We start from the raw sequence: 17,531 nt of genomic DNA on the forward strand, positions 1-17,531 counted from the left end.
CCAGGCTGTACCATAGGGTTGCTCATCTCCTGTGGCTGAAGCTCTTCATTTTGAGATCGCAAATGCCCCATGGTTGTCTCCCAGGCATAAGCACCCCTCCCTGCTATAAACCCAAGTCCCTCAGCACAGAACTGCCAGGAGCCACTACACATTCCTGACTTGTTCATGGGGCTCTCAGCATCCTCACCAACTCCCCAGAAGCCATCACGGTGTACGACTCCTCACCCCTCCTCTTGGGCTCCCCCAGCTCCCACAAGCACGCCATTGATGCTCACACCTGCTGTGCATTCATAGTTGTTTTGCCACTCTTCCTAGCACAGCTAGGGCTCAGCCCCCCCACACTGCAGCCCCTGGGACCTCACCAACATGCCCCCCTTATTCGGTCTCTGCACGCCAGAGCCAAATCTGAACCAAGTGCAATTGATCCCAGGAGCAGGAGCTGATTTGCAACGCCTGGGAACTGCTCCCAGCACAGTGTCTTTGGGGGAACTGGGGGAAAACAGGGCAGGTCCCCCATGAACCCTCAGCTCCATCTGCAGCTCATTGCTGGATCCATTTATCAGCTCATTCCACGTGAACGACCTTGAGAAAATCTACTGACCCAGGACAGTAGGAGACTTTCACAGACATCTGCCAACATCTAAACCTGCAATTTATGGAGACTCTAAGCTAAATTCTCAAACAAGATAATTTAATTTCTGTCTATTACAGTTACAATATTCTTCTTATCCCCCCCGCAGAGAGTAATTAATCCTGCACTGTGCTCCTGAGCCTGCAGGCAGGTGCAGGCACCTCTGCTGAGCTTGCAGCAGCACACTGAAGTTAACACCACTCCAGCCACTTCTCAGCTGGTGGGGGACTGTAAGGACCTGGGGCAGTCTTGGGTTTGTGTAGCCAGGAAAGGATGTAGCATAGCCTGCCCCTCCCCCCCCCCCCCCCGGTATAAAAAAGCCCCAAAGGATGGAGCCTGGGAGACATTCCCCACACCAGCATCTGAGAGGTCGTGTTCTCACCCCAGGTTCATCAAAGAGTTGCCGAGAACAAGGAAGGAAGGGAAACTTCTCTCAGAAAGTTCCCAAAGGCAAGCAGATAGCAACACTGAGCCAAGCCCCCAGACTGCCCTACCCAGCCCTGCAGGGACTAGTTATTTAGGTGGTTGCTGGTGTCTCCTTTCCTCCTCTGCAGCCATCGCATCTCCCCGCAGGTCCCAGCCCTGCCTGCCTAGGAGGCCCAGACACTTCCTGGACGGTTCAAGATAAAACCTTATGCTGTTAGCAAAACAAACTAGGAGGCTGGGAGAGCCAAGGCTGGCACAGGGCTGAAACCACCAAAGCCAGAACCACTGGTTTCCCCGGATGATCTAATCTCTCCCAGCACCAGAGCTCCTCTTCTGCAGCAGCCTGGTGCAGCCGGTTGGAGCCCCTGGGGAAAAGGTGAAGCTGGTGTGACGGGTGCAGGGATGTCTGTCCCAGTCTAAAGAAAAACTGTGAGAAAGAGGAAGGGGTGGCTAGGGAGGGGGTCCCTGGATGTGATGCTTGGCTGGAGGGAGGGGGGTGCAGGATGGTCCCATCCAGGGCCTGGGAAGGGGTGCTGTGCTGCTCCTGCCCACCAAGACCCATCCTCTCTCCCACCCACTGGAGACAAGAGCCTGAGCAAGCCCCGTGGCAGCAGCATCGCCCCCAACCTGCCCACCAGGAGGTGCAGAGACATCTTTATGGGGAGCATGTCCACCTGGCTCCATCGCCTGCCTGCAGTCCTGCCACCGCCAGCAAGTCTGCCTGGGAGGACCTCTCCTTTGCTGCAAGGGTGCCCATCGCATCCCAGGGTGGGGGGAGCGCCTTGCTTCGGGTGCTTCTTCCTGGTGCTGCTGATGCACCAAGGCTCCATCTGCAACCACGTGCGTCCTCATTCCAGCACTGCAGTGGGTGAGAGGCAGGCGTCTTTCAGCCCTCGCCAACAGGATTTGGGTCATGCTAGCCAGGCACTGTGTGGCGGGGATCTGTTCCTCCATGTGCTGGCTTTGGGACATGGGTGGGTCTCAAAAGAACATGGGGATGAACCAGGAGAAGCTATGCAGGGGGATGTTGGAGTGGAAGAAAGGTGGGCTGTCTGGCCCGTGGCTCAGACTGCCTCCACGCCCACACATGTACATGTGAGTGTGTATGTACATGCATGTGTTGTGAACCATGTCCTGGTGGAAGCTGTCTCCTTAGAGGGCCAGGCAGTGACTGGAGATGGGAGATACCAATCTGGGGAGGGGTTCAGTACCATGAGGCTTCCGGACTGGCCACACTGGGGCACGGTGGAGAGTTTGTGGAGATGTCTGGCCCATGGGAGCATCACTTCTGGGTGGTGCAGTGTCTGGGTGCTCCGGTGGCTAAGGACATGGAAAATATGCCTGGGAAATTTCTGGGAGCAAGAGCATCTTCAGGGGCAGCAGGGAAAATAAGGCACAACTGGTCAAAAATAGAAAACTTTATTGAAGTCAAATCCAACAGGGCAGCTGAGCCCAGCCCCATGGCAGGAGCCCAGCCTGCCGCTCACTGGGATACAAAGAAGGGACCAGGGGTCTCCATAGGGCACAGAGGGTACAGCATGGTAGGGGAGTGGAAAGTCCTCACCCACGGGGCCCCAGGAAAAAGGCAAAGCCACAGGCACTCATCCCCCATCTCCCTCCCTAGCTAAGTTAAGGATAGACCCAACAGGCGCCAAAGCAGAAACATGATGCAAGCTAACTGGCCAGACAGCCAAAGAGGGTCCTGCAAGCTCTGGGCTCATCCCACGACCTCCTGGGACATCTACAAGCTCCAGTGCACACCAGCGAGCAACCCTTCGCAGTCCGCAGCCAAGACCTACCTCCACCCTGCCCAGCACGCAGCAGAAACCCGTGGGTAGACCAAGAGCAGTGACCCAACCGCAGCACACAGCAGAAACCCTGGTGCCCCACTCCTCCAGCCCTGAGCACAAGACCTGGCCCCAGCCCCAGCACACGGCCGGACCCATGCTGCCTGAAGAAAGCACCCTGGTCACCGGGATCCACTCTCCTCCTCCACAGCACCTGCAGCACGGCTCCTGCAGAGCCATAGCTCCAGGCCTGATGCTTGCGCTAAGGGAAGCCCGGTTTTCACCATTCCGGCTATGGCAGAGGGCCCAAGCCTGGGGGAAGTCAGAGCCTGAGCCTGGGAAAAAGGCAGAGCTTTGCTCCTCCACCCAGCTTCACCTGCCTGGGCAGCGACGGCGGGTGTAAAACTCCCTTTTGGGCAGCTTTGTGCAGGGATGGTGAAAGGTTCAGCTGTACAGCCGGGCTGGGAACAGCAAGGTTAGCGCCTTCCTCAGTGCTCCCCAGACAGGGGCAGGGCTGGAAACTGGCTGCCCAGAGCTGTGGCAGGAGTAGCACCAGTCTCTCCTCCCCACAAGTCAGCCCAAGCAGAGGGATGGATGGGAGGGTGGTCATTGCCCTCCTCAGTGCTCTTAGAGCCAGTCCCCAAAGGTGACCCAGGCAGGCGGGATTCCCTCCCCAGAGCTCCACATGCAGAGGCACACACATGCAGCGCCCTTCGCATCACCATCACCCAGGCAGCGCACCAGGACCCAGCCCCGGGCGCTCTGACAAGGGCTCCGACAAATTTGACACCTTCTCACACCCATCCCCTCCCCACCCTATGACCAGGCTCCGTGGCTCAGCTCCAGGGTAGTCCTTCACCAGCGCCCCAGACCATGCATGCAGGGCTGGGGGCCAGTCCATGCTCACTCCCACACCTCTGTCCAGATGGCTCCCTGGTGCAGGGGGGGGGGCCGCTGCCGGCCTCAGGATGAGCTCTCCTACCTGCTTGTTGGTGTATTTCTGGGGATTGGTGCGGTAGCTGTAGTCCGAGTACTGCTCGGAGCCTGTCGAGTTGCTGTCCCCGGTGCCAACAAAGGTGTTGGTGGCTGGCAGGTCCTGCACCACTTGATGCTTCTTGGAGGCAGAGGGTGACTGAGGCTGCAGCTGGATGGAGGGCAGCGGTGAGTTGGAGCGGTAGTGGCGACCCAGGTCTGGGCTGCCCGGCGGGTAGTTGAGGGGCAGGTGAATTCGGGGGCTGTCGCTGACAGAGTCGTTCATGAGGTTGAACTTAAGTGATTTCTGCAGCCCCGTCTCCTCCTCATCCTCTGTGGGCTTCGGTGGCTTCGGGGACTTGCTCTTCTTCACCTTGCTCTTGCTCTTACTGCTCTTGCTGGCCTGCTTGGGTGCATACAGGTCCTTGGTCTCCTTCTTGCCTGCCTGGTAGCCGCTCTTGGCCTCCCGCTGCCGGCAGTAGCGCACCAGGATGACCAGCACGATGACCAGGGTGACGGCCACAATGCCAGCAATGACTCCAAAGAGAATGTTGCTTCGCTGCTTGCTGCGCTCGTATTCAGGGTCTCCAGCGATGTCTATGTCAAGCGGTGTGTCCAGGCTGTGCCCCACTAGAGTGTCCAGCAGCGTGCGGTTGGCCAGTGTCTCATTGACATAGAAGTGCACCAGCGCCGTGCCGTGCCGGGAGGGCTTGCCCTTGTCGTTGACGCGAACTACCAAGCGGTGCAGGCCATGGTGCTTGCGCAGGATCTCCTTCTCCAGGGTTATGTCTCCACTGTGCGGGGAGATCTGGAAGAGCTCAAAGGGATTGCCTCCTGTGATGCTGTAGGTCAGCTCTGCATTGACACCAGAGTCAATGTCTTCTGCCTTGACCTTGCTAACCTGCTGTCCAGGGCTGGTGTGAGGCAGGATGTGTTTGTAGGTGGCATTGGAGGGTGAAGTGATGAAGGGGGCGTTATCATTCTCATCCAAGACATTGATGGTCACCCCCACGTAGGCAGACCTGGGAGGATCCCCACCGTCCACCGCCTTGAGTCGGAAAGTGTACGTGCTCTGCTGCTCCCGGTCAAAAGAGATGCTGGAGAGGATGGTGCCAGTGCCATTCTGGATGACAAAATCTCCATTGTCTTGCTCCACCGACAGCTGGATACGGGCGTTTTCTCCTTTGTCAGCATCGATCACTGTCACCATGCCCACAGGGCTGAGGGGCGGCATGTTCTCCATCACTGAGAAGTTGTAGCCACTCAGCATGAACTTGGGGTCATTGTCATTCCTGTCCATGACGTTGATGGCCACAGATGCTGTGCCCTTGAGGCTGGGGCTTCCCTTGTCTGCCGCCACCACCAAGAACTCGTAGCGCTCCCGCTGCTCTCGGTCCAGCACCGCCTTCACCCGGATCTCCCCAGAGTCGGGGTCAATGGTGAAGGAGCCCTTGGAGGAGGGATCCGTCACCAGGGAGTAAACCAGCTTGGCATTGGAGCCACTGTCAGCATCGCTGGCGCTCACCTCCATCACCAGGTCGTCGGGTTCATTGTTCTCAGGGAAGGCTACCTCAGTGAAGCTCTGGCTGAAGACAGGCGCATTGTCATTCACATCCACCACCTGCACCTTCAAAGAGTTGGTGCTGGAGAGGGGTGGGTTTCCTGAGTCCACTGCCACAATCTCAATCGTGTACTCCTTTACCGACTCGTAGTCCAGTGGTGTGGTGGTCTGCAGGAAGTATTTCTTCTTGCTGTCACTCCCTGTTTCACTAGCCTGCCGCAGCTGGAATGGGACATCACCAGCCACCACGCAGGTGACCACAGCATTTTCACCCTCATCTCGGTCGGACACCTGCACCAGAGCCACTGCTGTCTCTACTGGCACGTCCTCCGAGATGTTCGCCATGCCATCCTGGTGGGTGACAAGCCCAATGCCCCGTATCTCTATGGAGGGTGCATTGTCATTCATGTCCTTGATGGTGACCACCACCTGCGTGCGGGCGCTCTTGGGGTTGGCCCCCTTGTCCTTGGCCATGACGGAGAACTTGAGGATGTTGATGTCCTCACGGTCGATGGGCCCCTGCACGGTGATAAGCCCTGTGGTGCGGTCCAGGCGCAGCAGACGGCGCACCATGTCCGAGGCTTGGTGGAAGGAGTAATCAATTTCAGCATTGGCGCCCTGGTCTGAGTCATTGGCTTTCACCTGCAGGATGGAGGGAGAAACAGTAAGCAGGAGAGCAAGGTGATGCAAGCCCTTCCGCAAACCGCCACGCTGCCCACTGCAGCCTCCTTTGGGAACTGCTGGTGGGGAAAAACCTGGATTTCCTCTTCTGGGGGGCAAAGAGCCTGGGACCGGCAGAGTGGCTGGGAGTGGCCCTCCAGCACAGAGGTTCTTCCTTGCTTTTCCTGTGAAACCGGCTGGGCCAGTCGGCTGCACTCCCCTCTTGGCCAGCTCTGGCATGCAGGGAATCCTCCGGGAACCCTCGTCACCATGACCCAGACAGCAGTGTGGAGGGAGAGTTCTGGCTGCACCTGCTCTGCACAACCCTCCCCAAATAGGGGCTCGAAGTGAGGATGAGGAAGGAGGCAAGGATGTGCAGAGCCGCAGCAACTCCATCCTGGCATTCAGGGATGCAGCCAACTGGGGACAGGGGCTGCTTAAGCTCTGCATGGCACCAGCCATCCCTGCCCGCCTGTCAGGAGCTCTGCATTCACATAAAACTGCCTCTACACCTATTATTTGCTTTCTAAAGAAGATGAGGTTTGTCTAACATTTGCCTCCCTAATCGGCTCTCCGAGCAGCCTCTTCTCTGCACCATTTGCTGCTCTGCCGTTATCTTGCTCAGCAGATTTGGATGGAGAACGAAAGTTGTTAAATGTAAATTCCACCTTTTACCTCCACTCACAAAAAAGGCGGAAGTCATTTTCCCCCTGAAAGATAAAAGCTGAGCAATGGCAGCAGCAGCATCTCAGCCTATTCTCCTCCCGGCCGTGTGGCTCCCTTATCTGCTTCCAACTTCCATTCTCTTAACAGTGAAAAATGAATTCTTAAAAAATTCACATCAGAATTAGCAAGCAGATGAGAGCTGGCCGCACTCCGCTTATTAAGATGGCAGCTGCAGATAAACAGATGTCAGCTACTATCATCTCAATGCCCCCTCCAAGCCAAATCCACCAAGACCCACCCCCTCAGGTCACCAGGCCACTTTGCACCACTGCCTGAGATGGGGCAGAGCCCCTGGCCCCTGCAGACAGCAAGGCACCCCCAGAGCCATGGGCAGCCCCCCGAGACAGGCAGCAGGGATGCTGCCTGCCCCCCATCTCCTGTGTGAGCCTGAGTTTCCATGGAGCAGCCAAGGGAATGCAACTTATGAAAGGGTCTGTGTCTTCTCTGCAGGCAGCATTGAGACTGGTCTGGCATGAAGCCAGACTCGCCGTGGACCTCGGGTCCCAGCCCCCCCCGTAACCTGGAGCCTTGCTCCCGCATACCCGCCAGCCCTGCTGCTGCCCCTCAGTTGCATCCTGCAGCCCCCGCTCTTGCTGCACCTTCCTGTGCAGCCTTTCCAACCTCATTTTAGCAGATGTGACATCCCAGGGACCTGCCTGCTGCTGGCCCTGGGTGACACTGTGGGCTCCTATGGCTTGCAACCCTTCTAGACTGCCTCCTCCCTTGAGGAACCATGGCAGCAAGCGGCCATAAAAATGCTCCCTGGGTTGTCCCTGATGCAGCCAGGCAGGAGGAGCTGGGGAGAAGAAAGCCCCCACACTCACCTGGAGGACGGAGTGCCCCACAGGGCTGTTTTCGGAGAGTTCTGCCTCGTACAAGGCCTTCTCAAACTTGGGTGCGTTGTCATTCACGTCCAGGATGGTGATGCGAAGCAGGGCGCTGCTTGCCCGTGGTGGATTGCCTCCATCCTGCACCTTGATGGTCAGATCATAGGAGTCCCACTGCTCCCGGTCCAGGTTCCCCATGACGATCAGCTGTGGCTGCTTCTCATCCTGATCCTCCGCCACCTGCAGCCCAAAGAGCTCCTGCGCCTCCGGACCAGCCGTCAGCTCATAGGAGGCAACACCGTTGGGGCCTGAGTCCCGGTCCATGGCCAGGGGGATGGGGAAGAGTGTCCCAATGTTGGTGTTTTCAGGGATGGAGAGGGTAAGAACGGGCGAGGCAAAGTTGGGGGTGTTGTCATTGATATCGAGCACCTCTATCTGCCCCTCGAGCAAGCGTGGGCTGTTGCTCAAGATCAGGTCAGTGATGGACACTTCAAACTCCAGGAAGCAGGGCTGTCCGGGCAGAGTGTGCTGGCAGTCACGCAAGCTCTCCCGGTCGATGGAGGTCTCTGTGGTGTAGATGTCCCCAGTCTTGCCATCCACACGTAGGTACGGGGCCCCCACTTCCAGCTTGTAGAGGTGCCCTACGTCCGGGAAGCCATAGTCAGAGGCCAGGCTCCCTATGAGAGTGTTGGGGGGTTGTTCCTCCTGCACTTTGTAGACCACACGCGTCCCAGAGACCAGGGCAGGTAGCTGGAAGAGGAGCCACAGGCCCAGGCAGGATGCCAGCGGTTTCATCCTGCCCTGCAGGGGAGCTGGAAGAAGACGCAGACACTGGAGGTTAGGCAACGTCAGGCCCCTGGGACCGCTCCGCCCCAGCCCACTTCCGTGGCGTATCCTTTTGGGTGCACCCCTTGTGTCATGCAGGACTGCACGTGGTCCCAAAGCAGCCCCCCAAAAGGAAGGGGCTTCAGGGGCTTGCCTGGCAGAGCTGGCCCCAGCTGTGGTCTCCTGGCAGCCTCCACAAGCAAGTGCCCGGGAGAACCGGTCCTGGCTTGCAAAGTTCCTGCAACGCCCTGCTCGAGTGAGCAACCCAGTCATTGAAACCTCAGTCCTGGCTTCCTGTCACTTGCAGGAAGCCACTCCTGCCACTGTCCACCCTCTTCGTCACCACGCGAACTGTAATTAGACCCAATGAGGCACACTAACAGGGTGGACTGCACACAGCCTGCTGCCAGCAACCCGATGGGAGCCAGCCAGGCTCAGAGACAGCTTCTCACCAGAGAAACACAGGAGCATTGTGTGCCATGCACTGCAGGGGCACTGCCTCCCATGCACGGCAGGGACACAGAGGCACTGCATGCATCTGCCAGCCCTGCAGGGATGCAGGGCTGCCACCCACCCAGCACTGCAGGGACATGGGGCACTGCCAGGATACAGAGCTACCTCCCATCCATCATGACAGGGATTCAGTGCACTGCCTGCACTGCAGGAATACCACCTATCCATCCTGGCAGGGACACAGGGTGGCACTGCCACAGCAGGGACAGAGCAGCACCTCCCTCCCTGCACTGCCAACACAGCAGCACTGCCAGCCTCGCACTGCAAGATATGAAGGCATTGCCCATCCAGCACTGCAGGGATGCAGGAGCCCCGTGCATCATCCATCCTGCACTGCATGCACCTCACAGAAAGAGGAGCACTGCCCACCACTGTATTAGGTGGACACAGACTCACTGCCCACCCTGCACTGCAGTGCAGACATACCCCACAGGACAGACCGCATGCCTTCCCGAAAAGCAGCGGCACTGCACAGCCCCAGCACACTGCAATGTTAGGCACAGCATCTCCCCTCTGCTGCACAGTCACTAGGCAACCCCACACCCTGCGCCAGCAAATACTGTTCCCTTCACTCACTGCAGACACACTGTTCCTTCCCATTCCCTCCCACTCCAGACTGGGGCACTGCATGTACACACTGGGTGCCTATCCTGCCCCGCAGGGACAGCCCTGCACTGCCCACCCAGTGCCAATGTCCACCCCACCCACTGCAGAGGCAGTGACAGAAGCACTGCTGCCCTGCATTGCAGAGACACACTGCACACGCTGCACTGCAGGCACCCAGCCACTGGAAACGTCCTCCCAGTATGCACACACTGCAGAGGCAGTGCCAGGCACACTGCCAGCCCCATGGAGACTGTCCCCTTCTGCGCGAAGCCACATGCCCTGTCACCAAGCCTCTGCATAGTGCTGTGCCTGGCCACCAGCTTTCCTGTCCCCCCACTTTCTGTTCTGGGAACACACCTTCCTCCAGGGTCCAGGCACACCTACACAGCTTCTGCTGAGCCATGAGCGTGAAGAGGTGCAGACCAGCTCACCAGCACCCAGAAAGCCCAGTGGTTGGATGCCCTAAAATCAACAGCCACAAGCATCTCTCATGGCCCCACAGCAGCAATCCTCTCCCACCACCCCCATCGCTTGCTCTCTCCATACTCTGCGGCCAGCCTGTGGGATGGGTGAGCACTCCTCCACCATCTCCCCTCTGTGGTGCCACATAGCAAGTGCCTAATTCCTGGTTACCCCAACATCATACAGATCCTCAACAAGTCAAGCATCCTGCACTGTCCACCCTGGTACTTCCCACAAGCCAGAAGTTCCCAGTCCCTCCACCCCTCCACTTCCCCATGGACGAGTGCCTCCTCGGTGGCATGGAAGACAGGAGCTCTCCCTCCACAGGTGAAAATACATCTCTGTTTCTGGAGACAAAACTATGGTCCTGAAGCCTAGCTTGAGTCTGCTCCCTTGTCCTGCAAGCATCCTTCAGGCAAAGAAGAGGTATGCTGAGGGCATGCATAACTGTCCAGACCAGTGACGTGTGCAGATACCTCTGAGATGTATATCCCCAGGAGGAAGGGAAGAGGCAAACAAGCTTTCTTCCATCCCTGCACAGGGCTGAGGATGGAGGAGGTAAGAAGCTGAGCAGAAATGCAACACATCTCTGCATCAATACAGCCAAAACCCAGTAATGCATATACGTGAACACTTGTGTGTCTGCACTGAGTGTGCACATATCCGTCTGTGCAGTATGAGCATTTGGGTGTATGTGCACCTGCCCAGAGCACAACTGTGTGTCTGTAGGCAAAAGCATATATATACACACGTGCACTAGCAGGGTGTGCAGGCGTGCCACATGTGTGCACGCACCACAAGGACCATATCCGTGCCTGCACTGGGACAGCCTCTGCACCAGGCACGAGTTCGCTTTCCTGCACCGAGCGCATATGTGTGTGCACCAAGCAATGCATGTGCCTGCATGGGGGGAGCCTGTACGCATGCCCTCGTCACCACCAGGTGTGCACTTGTGTGATGTCACCCTGTGCTGGGGTACTTGCACCGTGTGCATGTGCACTCCCCAGGCGGGTCACAAGCATGTCTGCCCGCCGCATGCATGTGCACTTGCACCAGACCCCCCGCCACACATCCACCTGCCTTCACAGGGTGTCTGAATCCACACTAAGCTTCATCATCCCATTGCCCTGTGCTCCCTTTCGAAATGGCTGTGCGGTGAGGACAGTGAAAAGGGGAAGACCGGCAGACCTGGCTACTGGGAAGGCGCTCCCAGAGGATGCCCTGGCCAGGACTGGCACCCACACCCGCCACCAGACTGTTTGCACAAGCCTGTTTGCACTAGGCTGGGCTGCGACTGCTGATGACGTAGTGCCATTCTGACTAAGCCTTGATGTGAGGTGGAAGATCACAGGTAAACGTGAAAGTCCCAACGTGGGGCAATGCCTCACATGGCCCTGACTGAGCTGGGAGGGAGGGCCCCAGGAGCTGGAAATGCCAGGAGTCCTGTGCCAGCCTGAAGGAGGAAGGGAGTCACCCAAGGGTGCCCAGCACCCATGCTTTCTGCTCCAAGAAAGGGGCTGGAGCCTGAACCCAAGCCCCATTCCCACAGCTGAAGGAAACCTCCAAAGCAGGGAGGCTGGAGGAAGAGAAAGGCTGGGAAAACGAGTGGGACCATTGCCCCACAATGGACTGCCAGTGGGTGTGAGGGGCCCCAGCTTCACTGGGGTAAGGAATCCTGCTTGGCACCTAGGGGTGCAAATGACACAGCGCAGACGTGAGTGCCCAGAGCTGGGTGTGAGGAGGAGGAGGAGGCGGAAGCTGCCACCACTGGGGAAAAGCACGTCTGTGCAGGAGACAGAGGCTTCCCAGGGGCCAGTCCAAGGCATCAGGCTATTTTCCCATGGGATCTGAGGACCATCCCACACTTTCTTCTCCAGTGCCAGGCACCTTTTTCCAACCTGCTGGCAGAGCACAGAGCACTTAAAAATAAAAACCCCTCCCAAAACAACTATTCCTACACACACACAATTTTCCCTACGGGAAGAGTGTGAGAGAGGCTGAACCACATGAGAGAGACGTTAGTCACGCTGCTTAATGCATGACTGGGAAGCTCTTGGGGGATAGTGGCATGCAAAATCCTACAGAATTCAGCCATCCACCCCCCAAAAAAACAAGCCCTAATGAGAGAGAGGTTATAAAGCACTGAAAATTTAAGCAACTGCTTGAACAAGCCTGTGCTCCCTGTGATTCCCACAGCCCCTTGGCCCCATTCCACAGAAGGCAGCACCACTCCGGGAACGGGCACCAAAGTCCACCCTCTTATTGCTCCCAACGGCTGATTGCGTGGCTCAGAGCCATGCTTACAAGTCTATCAAAACCCTGCACTGAACACACAAGTACTAATCCCACCCCACCCCCAAAGCTCTGCTCTGACGCTCGGAGCTGGAGCAATGTCCAAGCAAGCAGCAAATGCTAGTCACGGCTCCACTAGCTCCCCTCCATAAGAGGGGCTGAGATCAAGGACCATGTTGTCCAAAAAATGGCCACTGACATTCAGTCCTGCATCGAAGGTACGGATGGGCTGAATCCTGGGCATTTTGTGGCACATCCCATGGTTTCTTTCGGCTCCGGCTGCCACTGCAGCTTCTCAGCATTCATACAGGCTGGGCCCAAGTGCTCCTAGCTGGAGCACCCCACGACAAGGAACCCCACTTGCTTGTGAACAGCTTTACCCCAAAATCATCTCTTAGGAGCTGCACAGTGATGAGAAGAGGGCAAAGCCCAGGGCCCTCCCTCCTCCTGCCTCCATCTCCACATCCTTTCCAACTCCAGCAGCCAGTGAGGCAGAGACCTGTCAGAGCCTCTGCAGGGCAGCAGCCCCCATCCTCCCACGCCGGGGGTCCCTACAGTGCCTCCGGGATCCTGCGGGCTCCTGTCCCCGTCCACCCCCTTCCCCTCCCCCCGCCACCGTCCTGTTCGCCATCCCGGCCTGGAGGGGAGTCTGGGGGAAGGCAAAAATGTCGCGGGCCTGAAACACCCCGGCAGGGCCGCAGGGAGACGGCAGCAGCGAGAGCGGCTCTTCTCCAGGATCACAGCCCGGAGGGGTTGGGGGAGCCTTGGGGAGGGGGAATAGGGGACCCCCTACCTCGCAGGGTGCCGCGGCGAGCCGCGGCTCCCGGCCCCCACCCGCCCCCGCCGGCTGGGAGGGAGGATGGAGGCCGGGCTGCTCTCCTCGGCTGCTGCGGCCGAGGCTCCCCGGCCCCCGGCGGGGCTGCCCGGGATGAGACTCCTGCAGCCGGCAGCGCCCCGGCAGCGCCGGCTCCGGGCGCGGAGCGCCGCGCTCTGCCGCTCCCCGGCGAGCCCCGGGGGATGAACGGGGCGCCTCCCCCCAGCCCCGCGCACACACACTGCACACACACACATACACGCACACACGCAGACACCCGCGGAAAACACACGGGAGCCGCTCTTCGGGCACGGGCTTCACACTCAGCCTCGCGTACAGGCAGGGAAACAGGGATTTTCTAAAGCGCAGGCACGCACGCCCCGCTGACACACTCACTCGCGCACACACCCCTCTGTAACACACACCAGCACACACCCCGCTCCCCGCACACACACACGCAGCCCGCTCGTCGACACGCACACCGCTCCTGTAACCCACACCCCAGCGGCACACGCACGCAGAGACACTCCGCCACGGACACAGGCGCACACGCCTGCCCGACCCCTTCACCCCGCTCCTCTCGCACACACACACACGAACACGCACACGCACGCACGGCCGCGCTCCCAGCACCCAGCGCTCGCCCCGGCTCCCAGCCGGCTCCCAGCTCACCCGCAACTTCTCTCGCTCCCACGCAGCAGCGCACCCCGACCCGCGCTCACACCCCGGGCGCACCCACTCAGGGGTGGATGGGGGACACACGCCCACACCCACCCCCGACGGGAACAAAAACCACGCGCTCACCCCGGCACAGCCGCACACCCACAGCCACCCCACGCCACCCACCCTGCCCGGGCCGGGGCTGGCCCCGCTCCGCGCCGCACAACAAGTGGCAGCGCCGGGCGGGACGGGTAACCGGGAGCCTCCCACCGCGGCTGCCCGCGGAGTCCCGCGCCCCGGTGCCGCCGCCCGCGCACCCCGGCGCGGAGAGGTGCGCAGAGGAGCGGAGGGGAGCGCGATGGTCGCCAGCGCCGCTCCCGCCACCGCCCGGCCCGGAGCTCCCGCACAGCGGCGGGCTCCCGCCCGGGGCATCCCGCCCTGCCCCGCACGGTTCCGCAGCTCTCCGCGGCCGCGGGCGGGGGCTCCCGGCCCTGCCGCAGCTCTTACTTGGATGCGGACGGCGCTGCGCTCCGTGCCGGCCCCTTGCGCGCTGATCCAGCGACGTCTGCATCGCCTCCTCCCCGCCGGGACCGAGGTCCCCCCACCCCCCCGGCTCCTCTCGATCGTTATCCACGGATGAAAACCAAATTAAAAAAAAAAAAAAAAAAAAACCAAAGAAAAAAGGCGGGGGCAAAAAAAAAATCTCCCGTGGGAACCGCCCCCCTCCCCCGGCCCGGGGCTGCGGCTCCTCCGGCGGAGCGGCGGCGGCAGGTCTGGCGGCAGCCCCGGTGGGCAGCTCCGTCCGTGCCCGCCTCCGTCCCTCGGTGTGTGTGAGGATGTGCAAGGGAAGCGCAGCGCAGGCACGGCCCCTTCTCCCCCCCTCCCCGCTGCCTCCGCCTCTCGCCGCCACCACGGGGAGGTGGAGCTCCGGCTCCTTATCAGATCCCCGGCCCAGCCGGGCCGGGACGAACGGGCATCGGCTGCCGAGCAGAGCCGCCCGCCCGTCGCACCGCGCACCGCCCGGCTCCGGGCTGCGGGCACAGCGCCAAGCCCCGTGGCCGTGGAGAAGGGGGGTCCCCCAGCCCCCCGGGACCCCCTCACCCCGGGGACCCCTCCTCTCCTCGCCCACACACGTGTGGGACGGGTCTCCCTTTTTGCTCCCCTCCCGGTGCTATTATTTATTTATTCACTCATTTATTTTTCCACCCAGCGCTTCACACCCCTGCAGCCCTGCTGCACGGGGAAAGAGGGCCTGGCTGGCAGTGCACTCTGCTATGCTAAGGGGAGGGCCTCTCTGTGGGAGCAAGCCCACTGTGGGGCTGTGCCCACCCCTTCTCGGATCCCCCCAACTAAGCAGGGCTCCTGGCAGGCTGCAAGCAATGGCTCCAGCAGCCCTGCCCGAGTGACGTTGTGGGGCCTAGAAAAGCAACTGTCCCCTCCTGTCACACCACGGTGAATCATGCTTTTATTGCAGGGTGTTGGGACTTGAGAGCAGAGAGCACCTGCGAGCTCCCAAAAGCACCTGCAAGCTCCTGGTTGCTCTTGCGATGCCTTCACAAGCTGTGCTACCTCAGCTGGATCTTCACTTGCCTGCCGGCCCCCATGGGACCACAGATGGGCAAGTACAAGTCCCAGGGGGCCTGGGGACAGTGTGCTCCAGGGGTGCCCCTTCCCTCAATGCCTCCGTTGGCCTCTGTGTTCCTGTGAGGAGAGCCAGTGCTCCCTGCCAGCAGGCTGGATCTGCAGCCTGGCCCTGCTAAAGGCCTCAGCGCTCTCAGTTGGAGAGTCTGGGGTGGCTCTCAACACCCTGCAAGGACCACACACCCCATTGGGGCTGTAGGGCCCCTCACCAAGCAGCACCCACCTTCTCGGCCAGTTGCAGTGCGGATTTCTCGTCAGGATGCTGGAAAGCCCCTTCTGCTTCACCGCAGAGTGAGGATGGGAGCATTGCTACCCGCTGAGCTACGCCAACCTGTTGCACAGCTCCCTTCACTGCACACATGCTCAGCTCAGCTGCGATGACTGCACCATCTAGAGGCTGTGCCGGCCTGCTCGGAGGAGCACTGGCTCCAGCTCAGCCCAAATCGCCCTGCTTTTCCCTTGCAATAAGGAAGATCAGCCCCTGGCACAGCTTCTTCCTGCTGAGCAGGAGAAAGGGGCTGTAGAGTCATCCCCTCTGGGTGGAAAACCCTGCTCTCCTCTGAGAGTTTCCTGTAGCAGGGCCACCTCTGCTCCTGCAGAGATGTCGGCTTCTCCGCATCTGTGTGTCATTTTTTTTTCTGGGTGTCAATTCTCATGAAGCCGATTTAGCAGAAGATGTGAAGTGGGAACCCAGGGAAGGTCAAGCCCACCGTGGAAGGGCAGGGAAAGGAGCTGTGGGGTTTGTCAGGGCTTATCCTGCTGATACAGCATGAACTGGGGATCTGGACAGAGAGAGGGAATTAAAGTCTCTGGAGGCAGCATGAGATTCAATTTATCAGTCACTGGCAACCCTCCTTGGAGGGCTGGAGAGCTGTAGCAAAGGGAAGAACGAAGGAAGTGACACTGTGGATCCAAGGCTGTCTGTGGAGCAGTGAAGGTAAACTTAAGAGATTGCTGGTGACCAAAGGTTTCCATTTCACAAGAGGCACAGTCAATAGGCAGGCTGCGCAGGGAGCAGCCAGGGAAGCTATGCATGCAAGCAGTTTAGATGCTGCCTATTTGAGGGGGACCGGTGCCTGCCATCTGCAGCCTCTGCTCAGGCACATTTCTGAGAGGCAGGTCCAGGCTCTAAGAGTGTGAGGGGGAAAAGTGTCCTATCCTCAGGAGCCACCTCTGCAGCCCAGAGGAGCTGCCTGGCAAAACCTTCTGCAGTGCCAGCAGCACTTGATGGCCAGGGGAGCTGGCAGGACACTGTGTCCAGACCTCCGGAGGCCTGGCATCCCAGGGATGATTTATCTGCCTCTACCTTCCTCCTCTGCCCACTGCCTTTGAAAGCAGCCAGGCTCCTGCTGGAGTGCTCCTTGCCCTCTGACAGCAAGAAAAGCCTGATGCTGGCATTGCCATTCCCTGTCCTCCCTTTGCTTGGGCGTTACAGTATGAATCACCAGTCCTTACCTTGTCTTCACCATTTCCTAGAAAGCAGGGCCAGTCTAAGCAACGGGAAACCATCTGCAGCTTTGGCTGCAGTTATTTCATGAGACCCTCTGGATCCTTCCCATCCACCTGTCCTGGTGCTGGCCGTGCCACTGACCCTGGAGATGCTGCTGGAGGCACTGGCTTGCCCTGCACAGTGGGTACCCTGTGCTGGGATGCTCTGGCATCATGCAGAGACAGCTGCTTCGTGGTGCCGGTAGGGCCTTGTCAGAAGAACAAAGCCTGCAAGGGAAGAGCATCCAGCTAAATCTCTGGGAAAGCAAGAAGAAAGGGAAACATGGAGAGCAAATGAACCTTACAAGAGAATAAATACCCCCTCCCCAACACATACCCACAGCAACCTGGCTGCCGTCTGCTGCAAGGAGTTCAGAGGCTCTTCTGTTCTCTCTCTCATCAGCTCTGGGCTCCACAGGAGAAGCAGCAGTGCCGATTTGGGCAGCAAATGCTAATAACACAGATGTTCTGACAATTTGCTTGTTTCTACAATTAAAAACAAAAAGATCTTCAAAACCCAAATGCAAGGAAATGAGCACATTAAAGAACTTCTCCGCACGCCTACTGCGTAATGAAGGGCTGCAGGTTTGCGGGGGAAGGGGCTGGGCTGTTTCAGATTGATCTGGAGCATAAGCAGGAT

General features: G+C 59.2%; 1 protein-coding gene across 1 annotated transcript; it reads right to left on the reverse strand.

Annotated features, from left to right (window-relative positions):
* Nucleotides 1-3,747: 3,747 nt before the first annotated feature.
* Nucleotides 3,748-14,333, reverse strand: PCDH1 (protocadherin 1). Its single transcript, XM_075715718.1, is given in 4 exon segments — nt 3,748-3,792; nt 3,794-6,019; nt 7,588-8,402; nt 14,270-14,333. Coding segments are annotated over 4 exon segments (3,150 nt in total).
* Nucleotides 14,334-17,531: the final 3,198 nt, after the last annotated feature.

This window comes from Pelecanus crispus, chromosome 8 (assembly GCF_030463565.1).
Source record: "Pelecanus crispus isolate bPelCri1 chromosome 8, bPelCri1.pri, whole genome shotgun sequence".
Classification (NCBI taxonomy): Eukaryota; Metazoa; Chordata; class Aves; order Pelecaniformes; family Pelecanidae; genus Pelecanus; species Pelecanus crispus.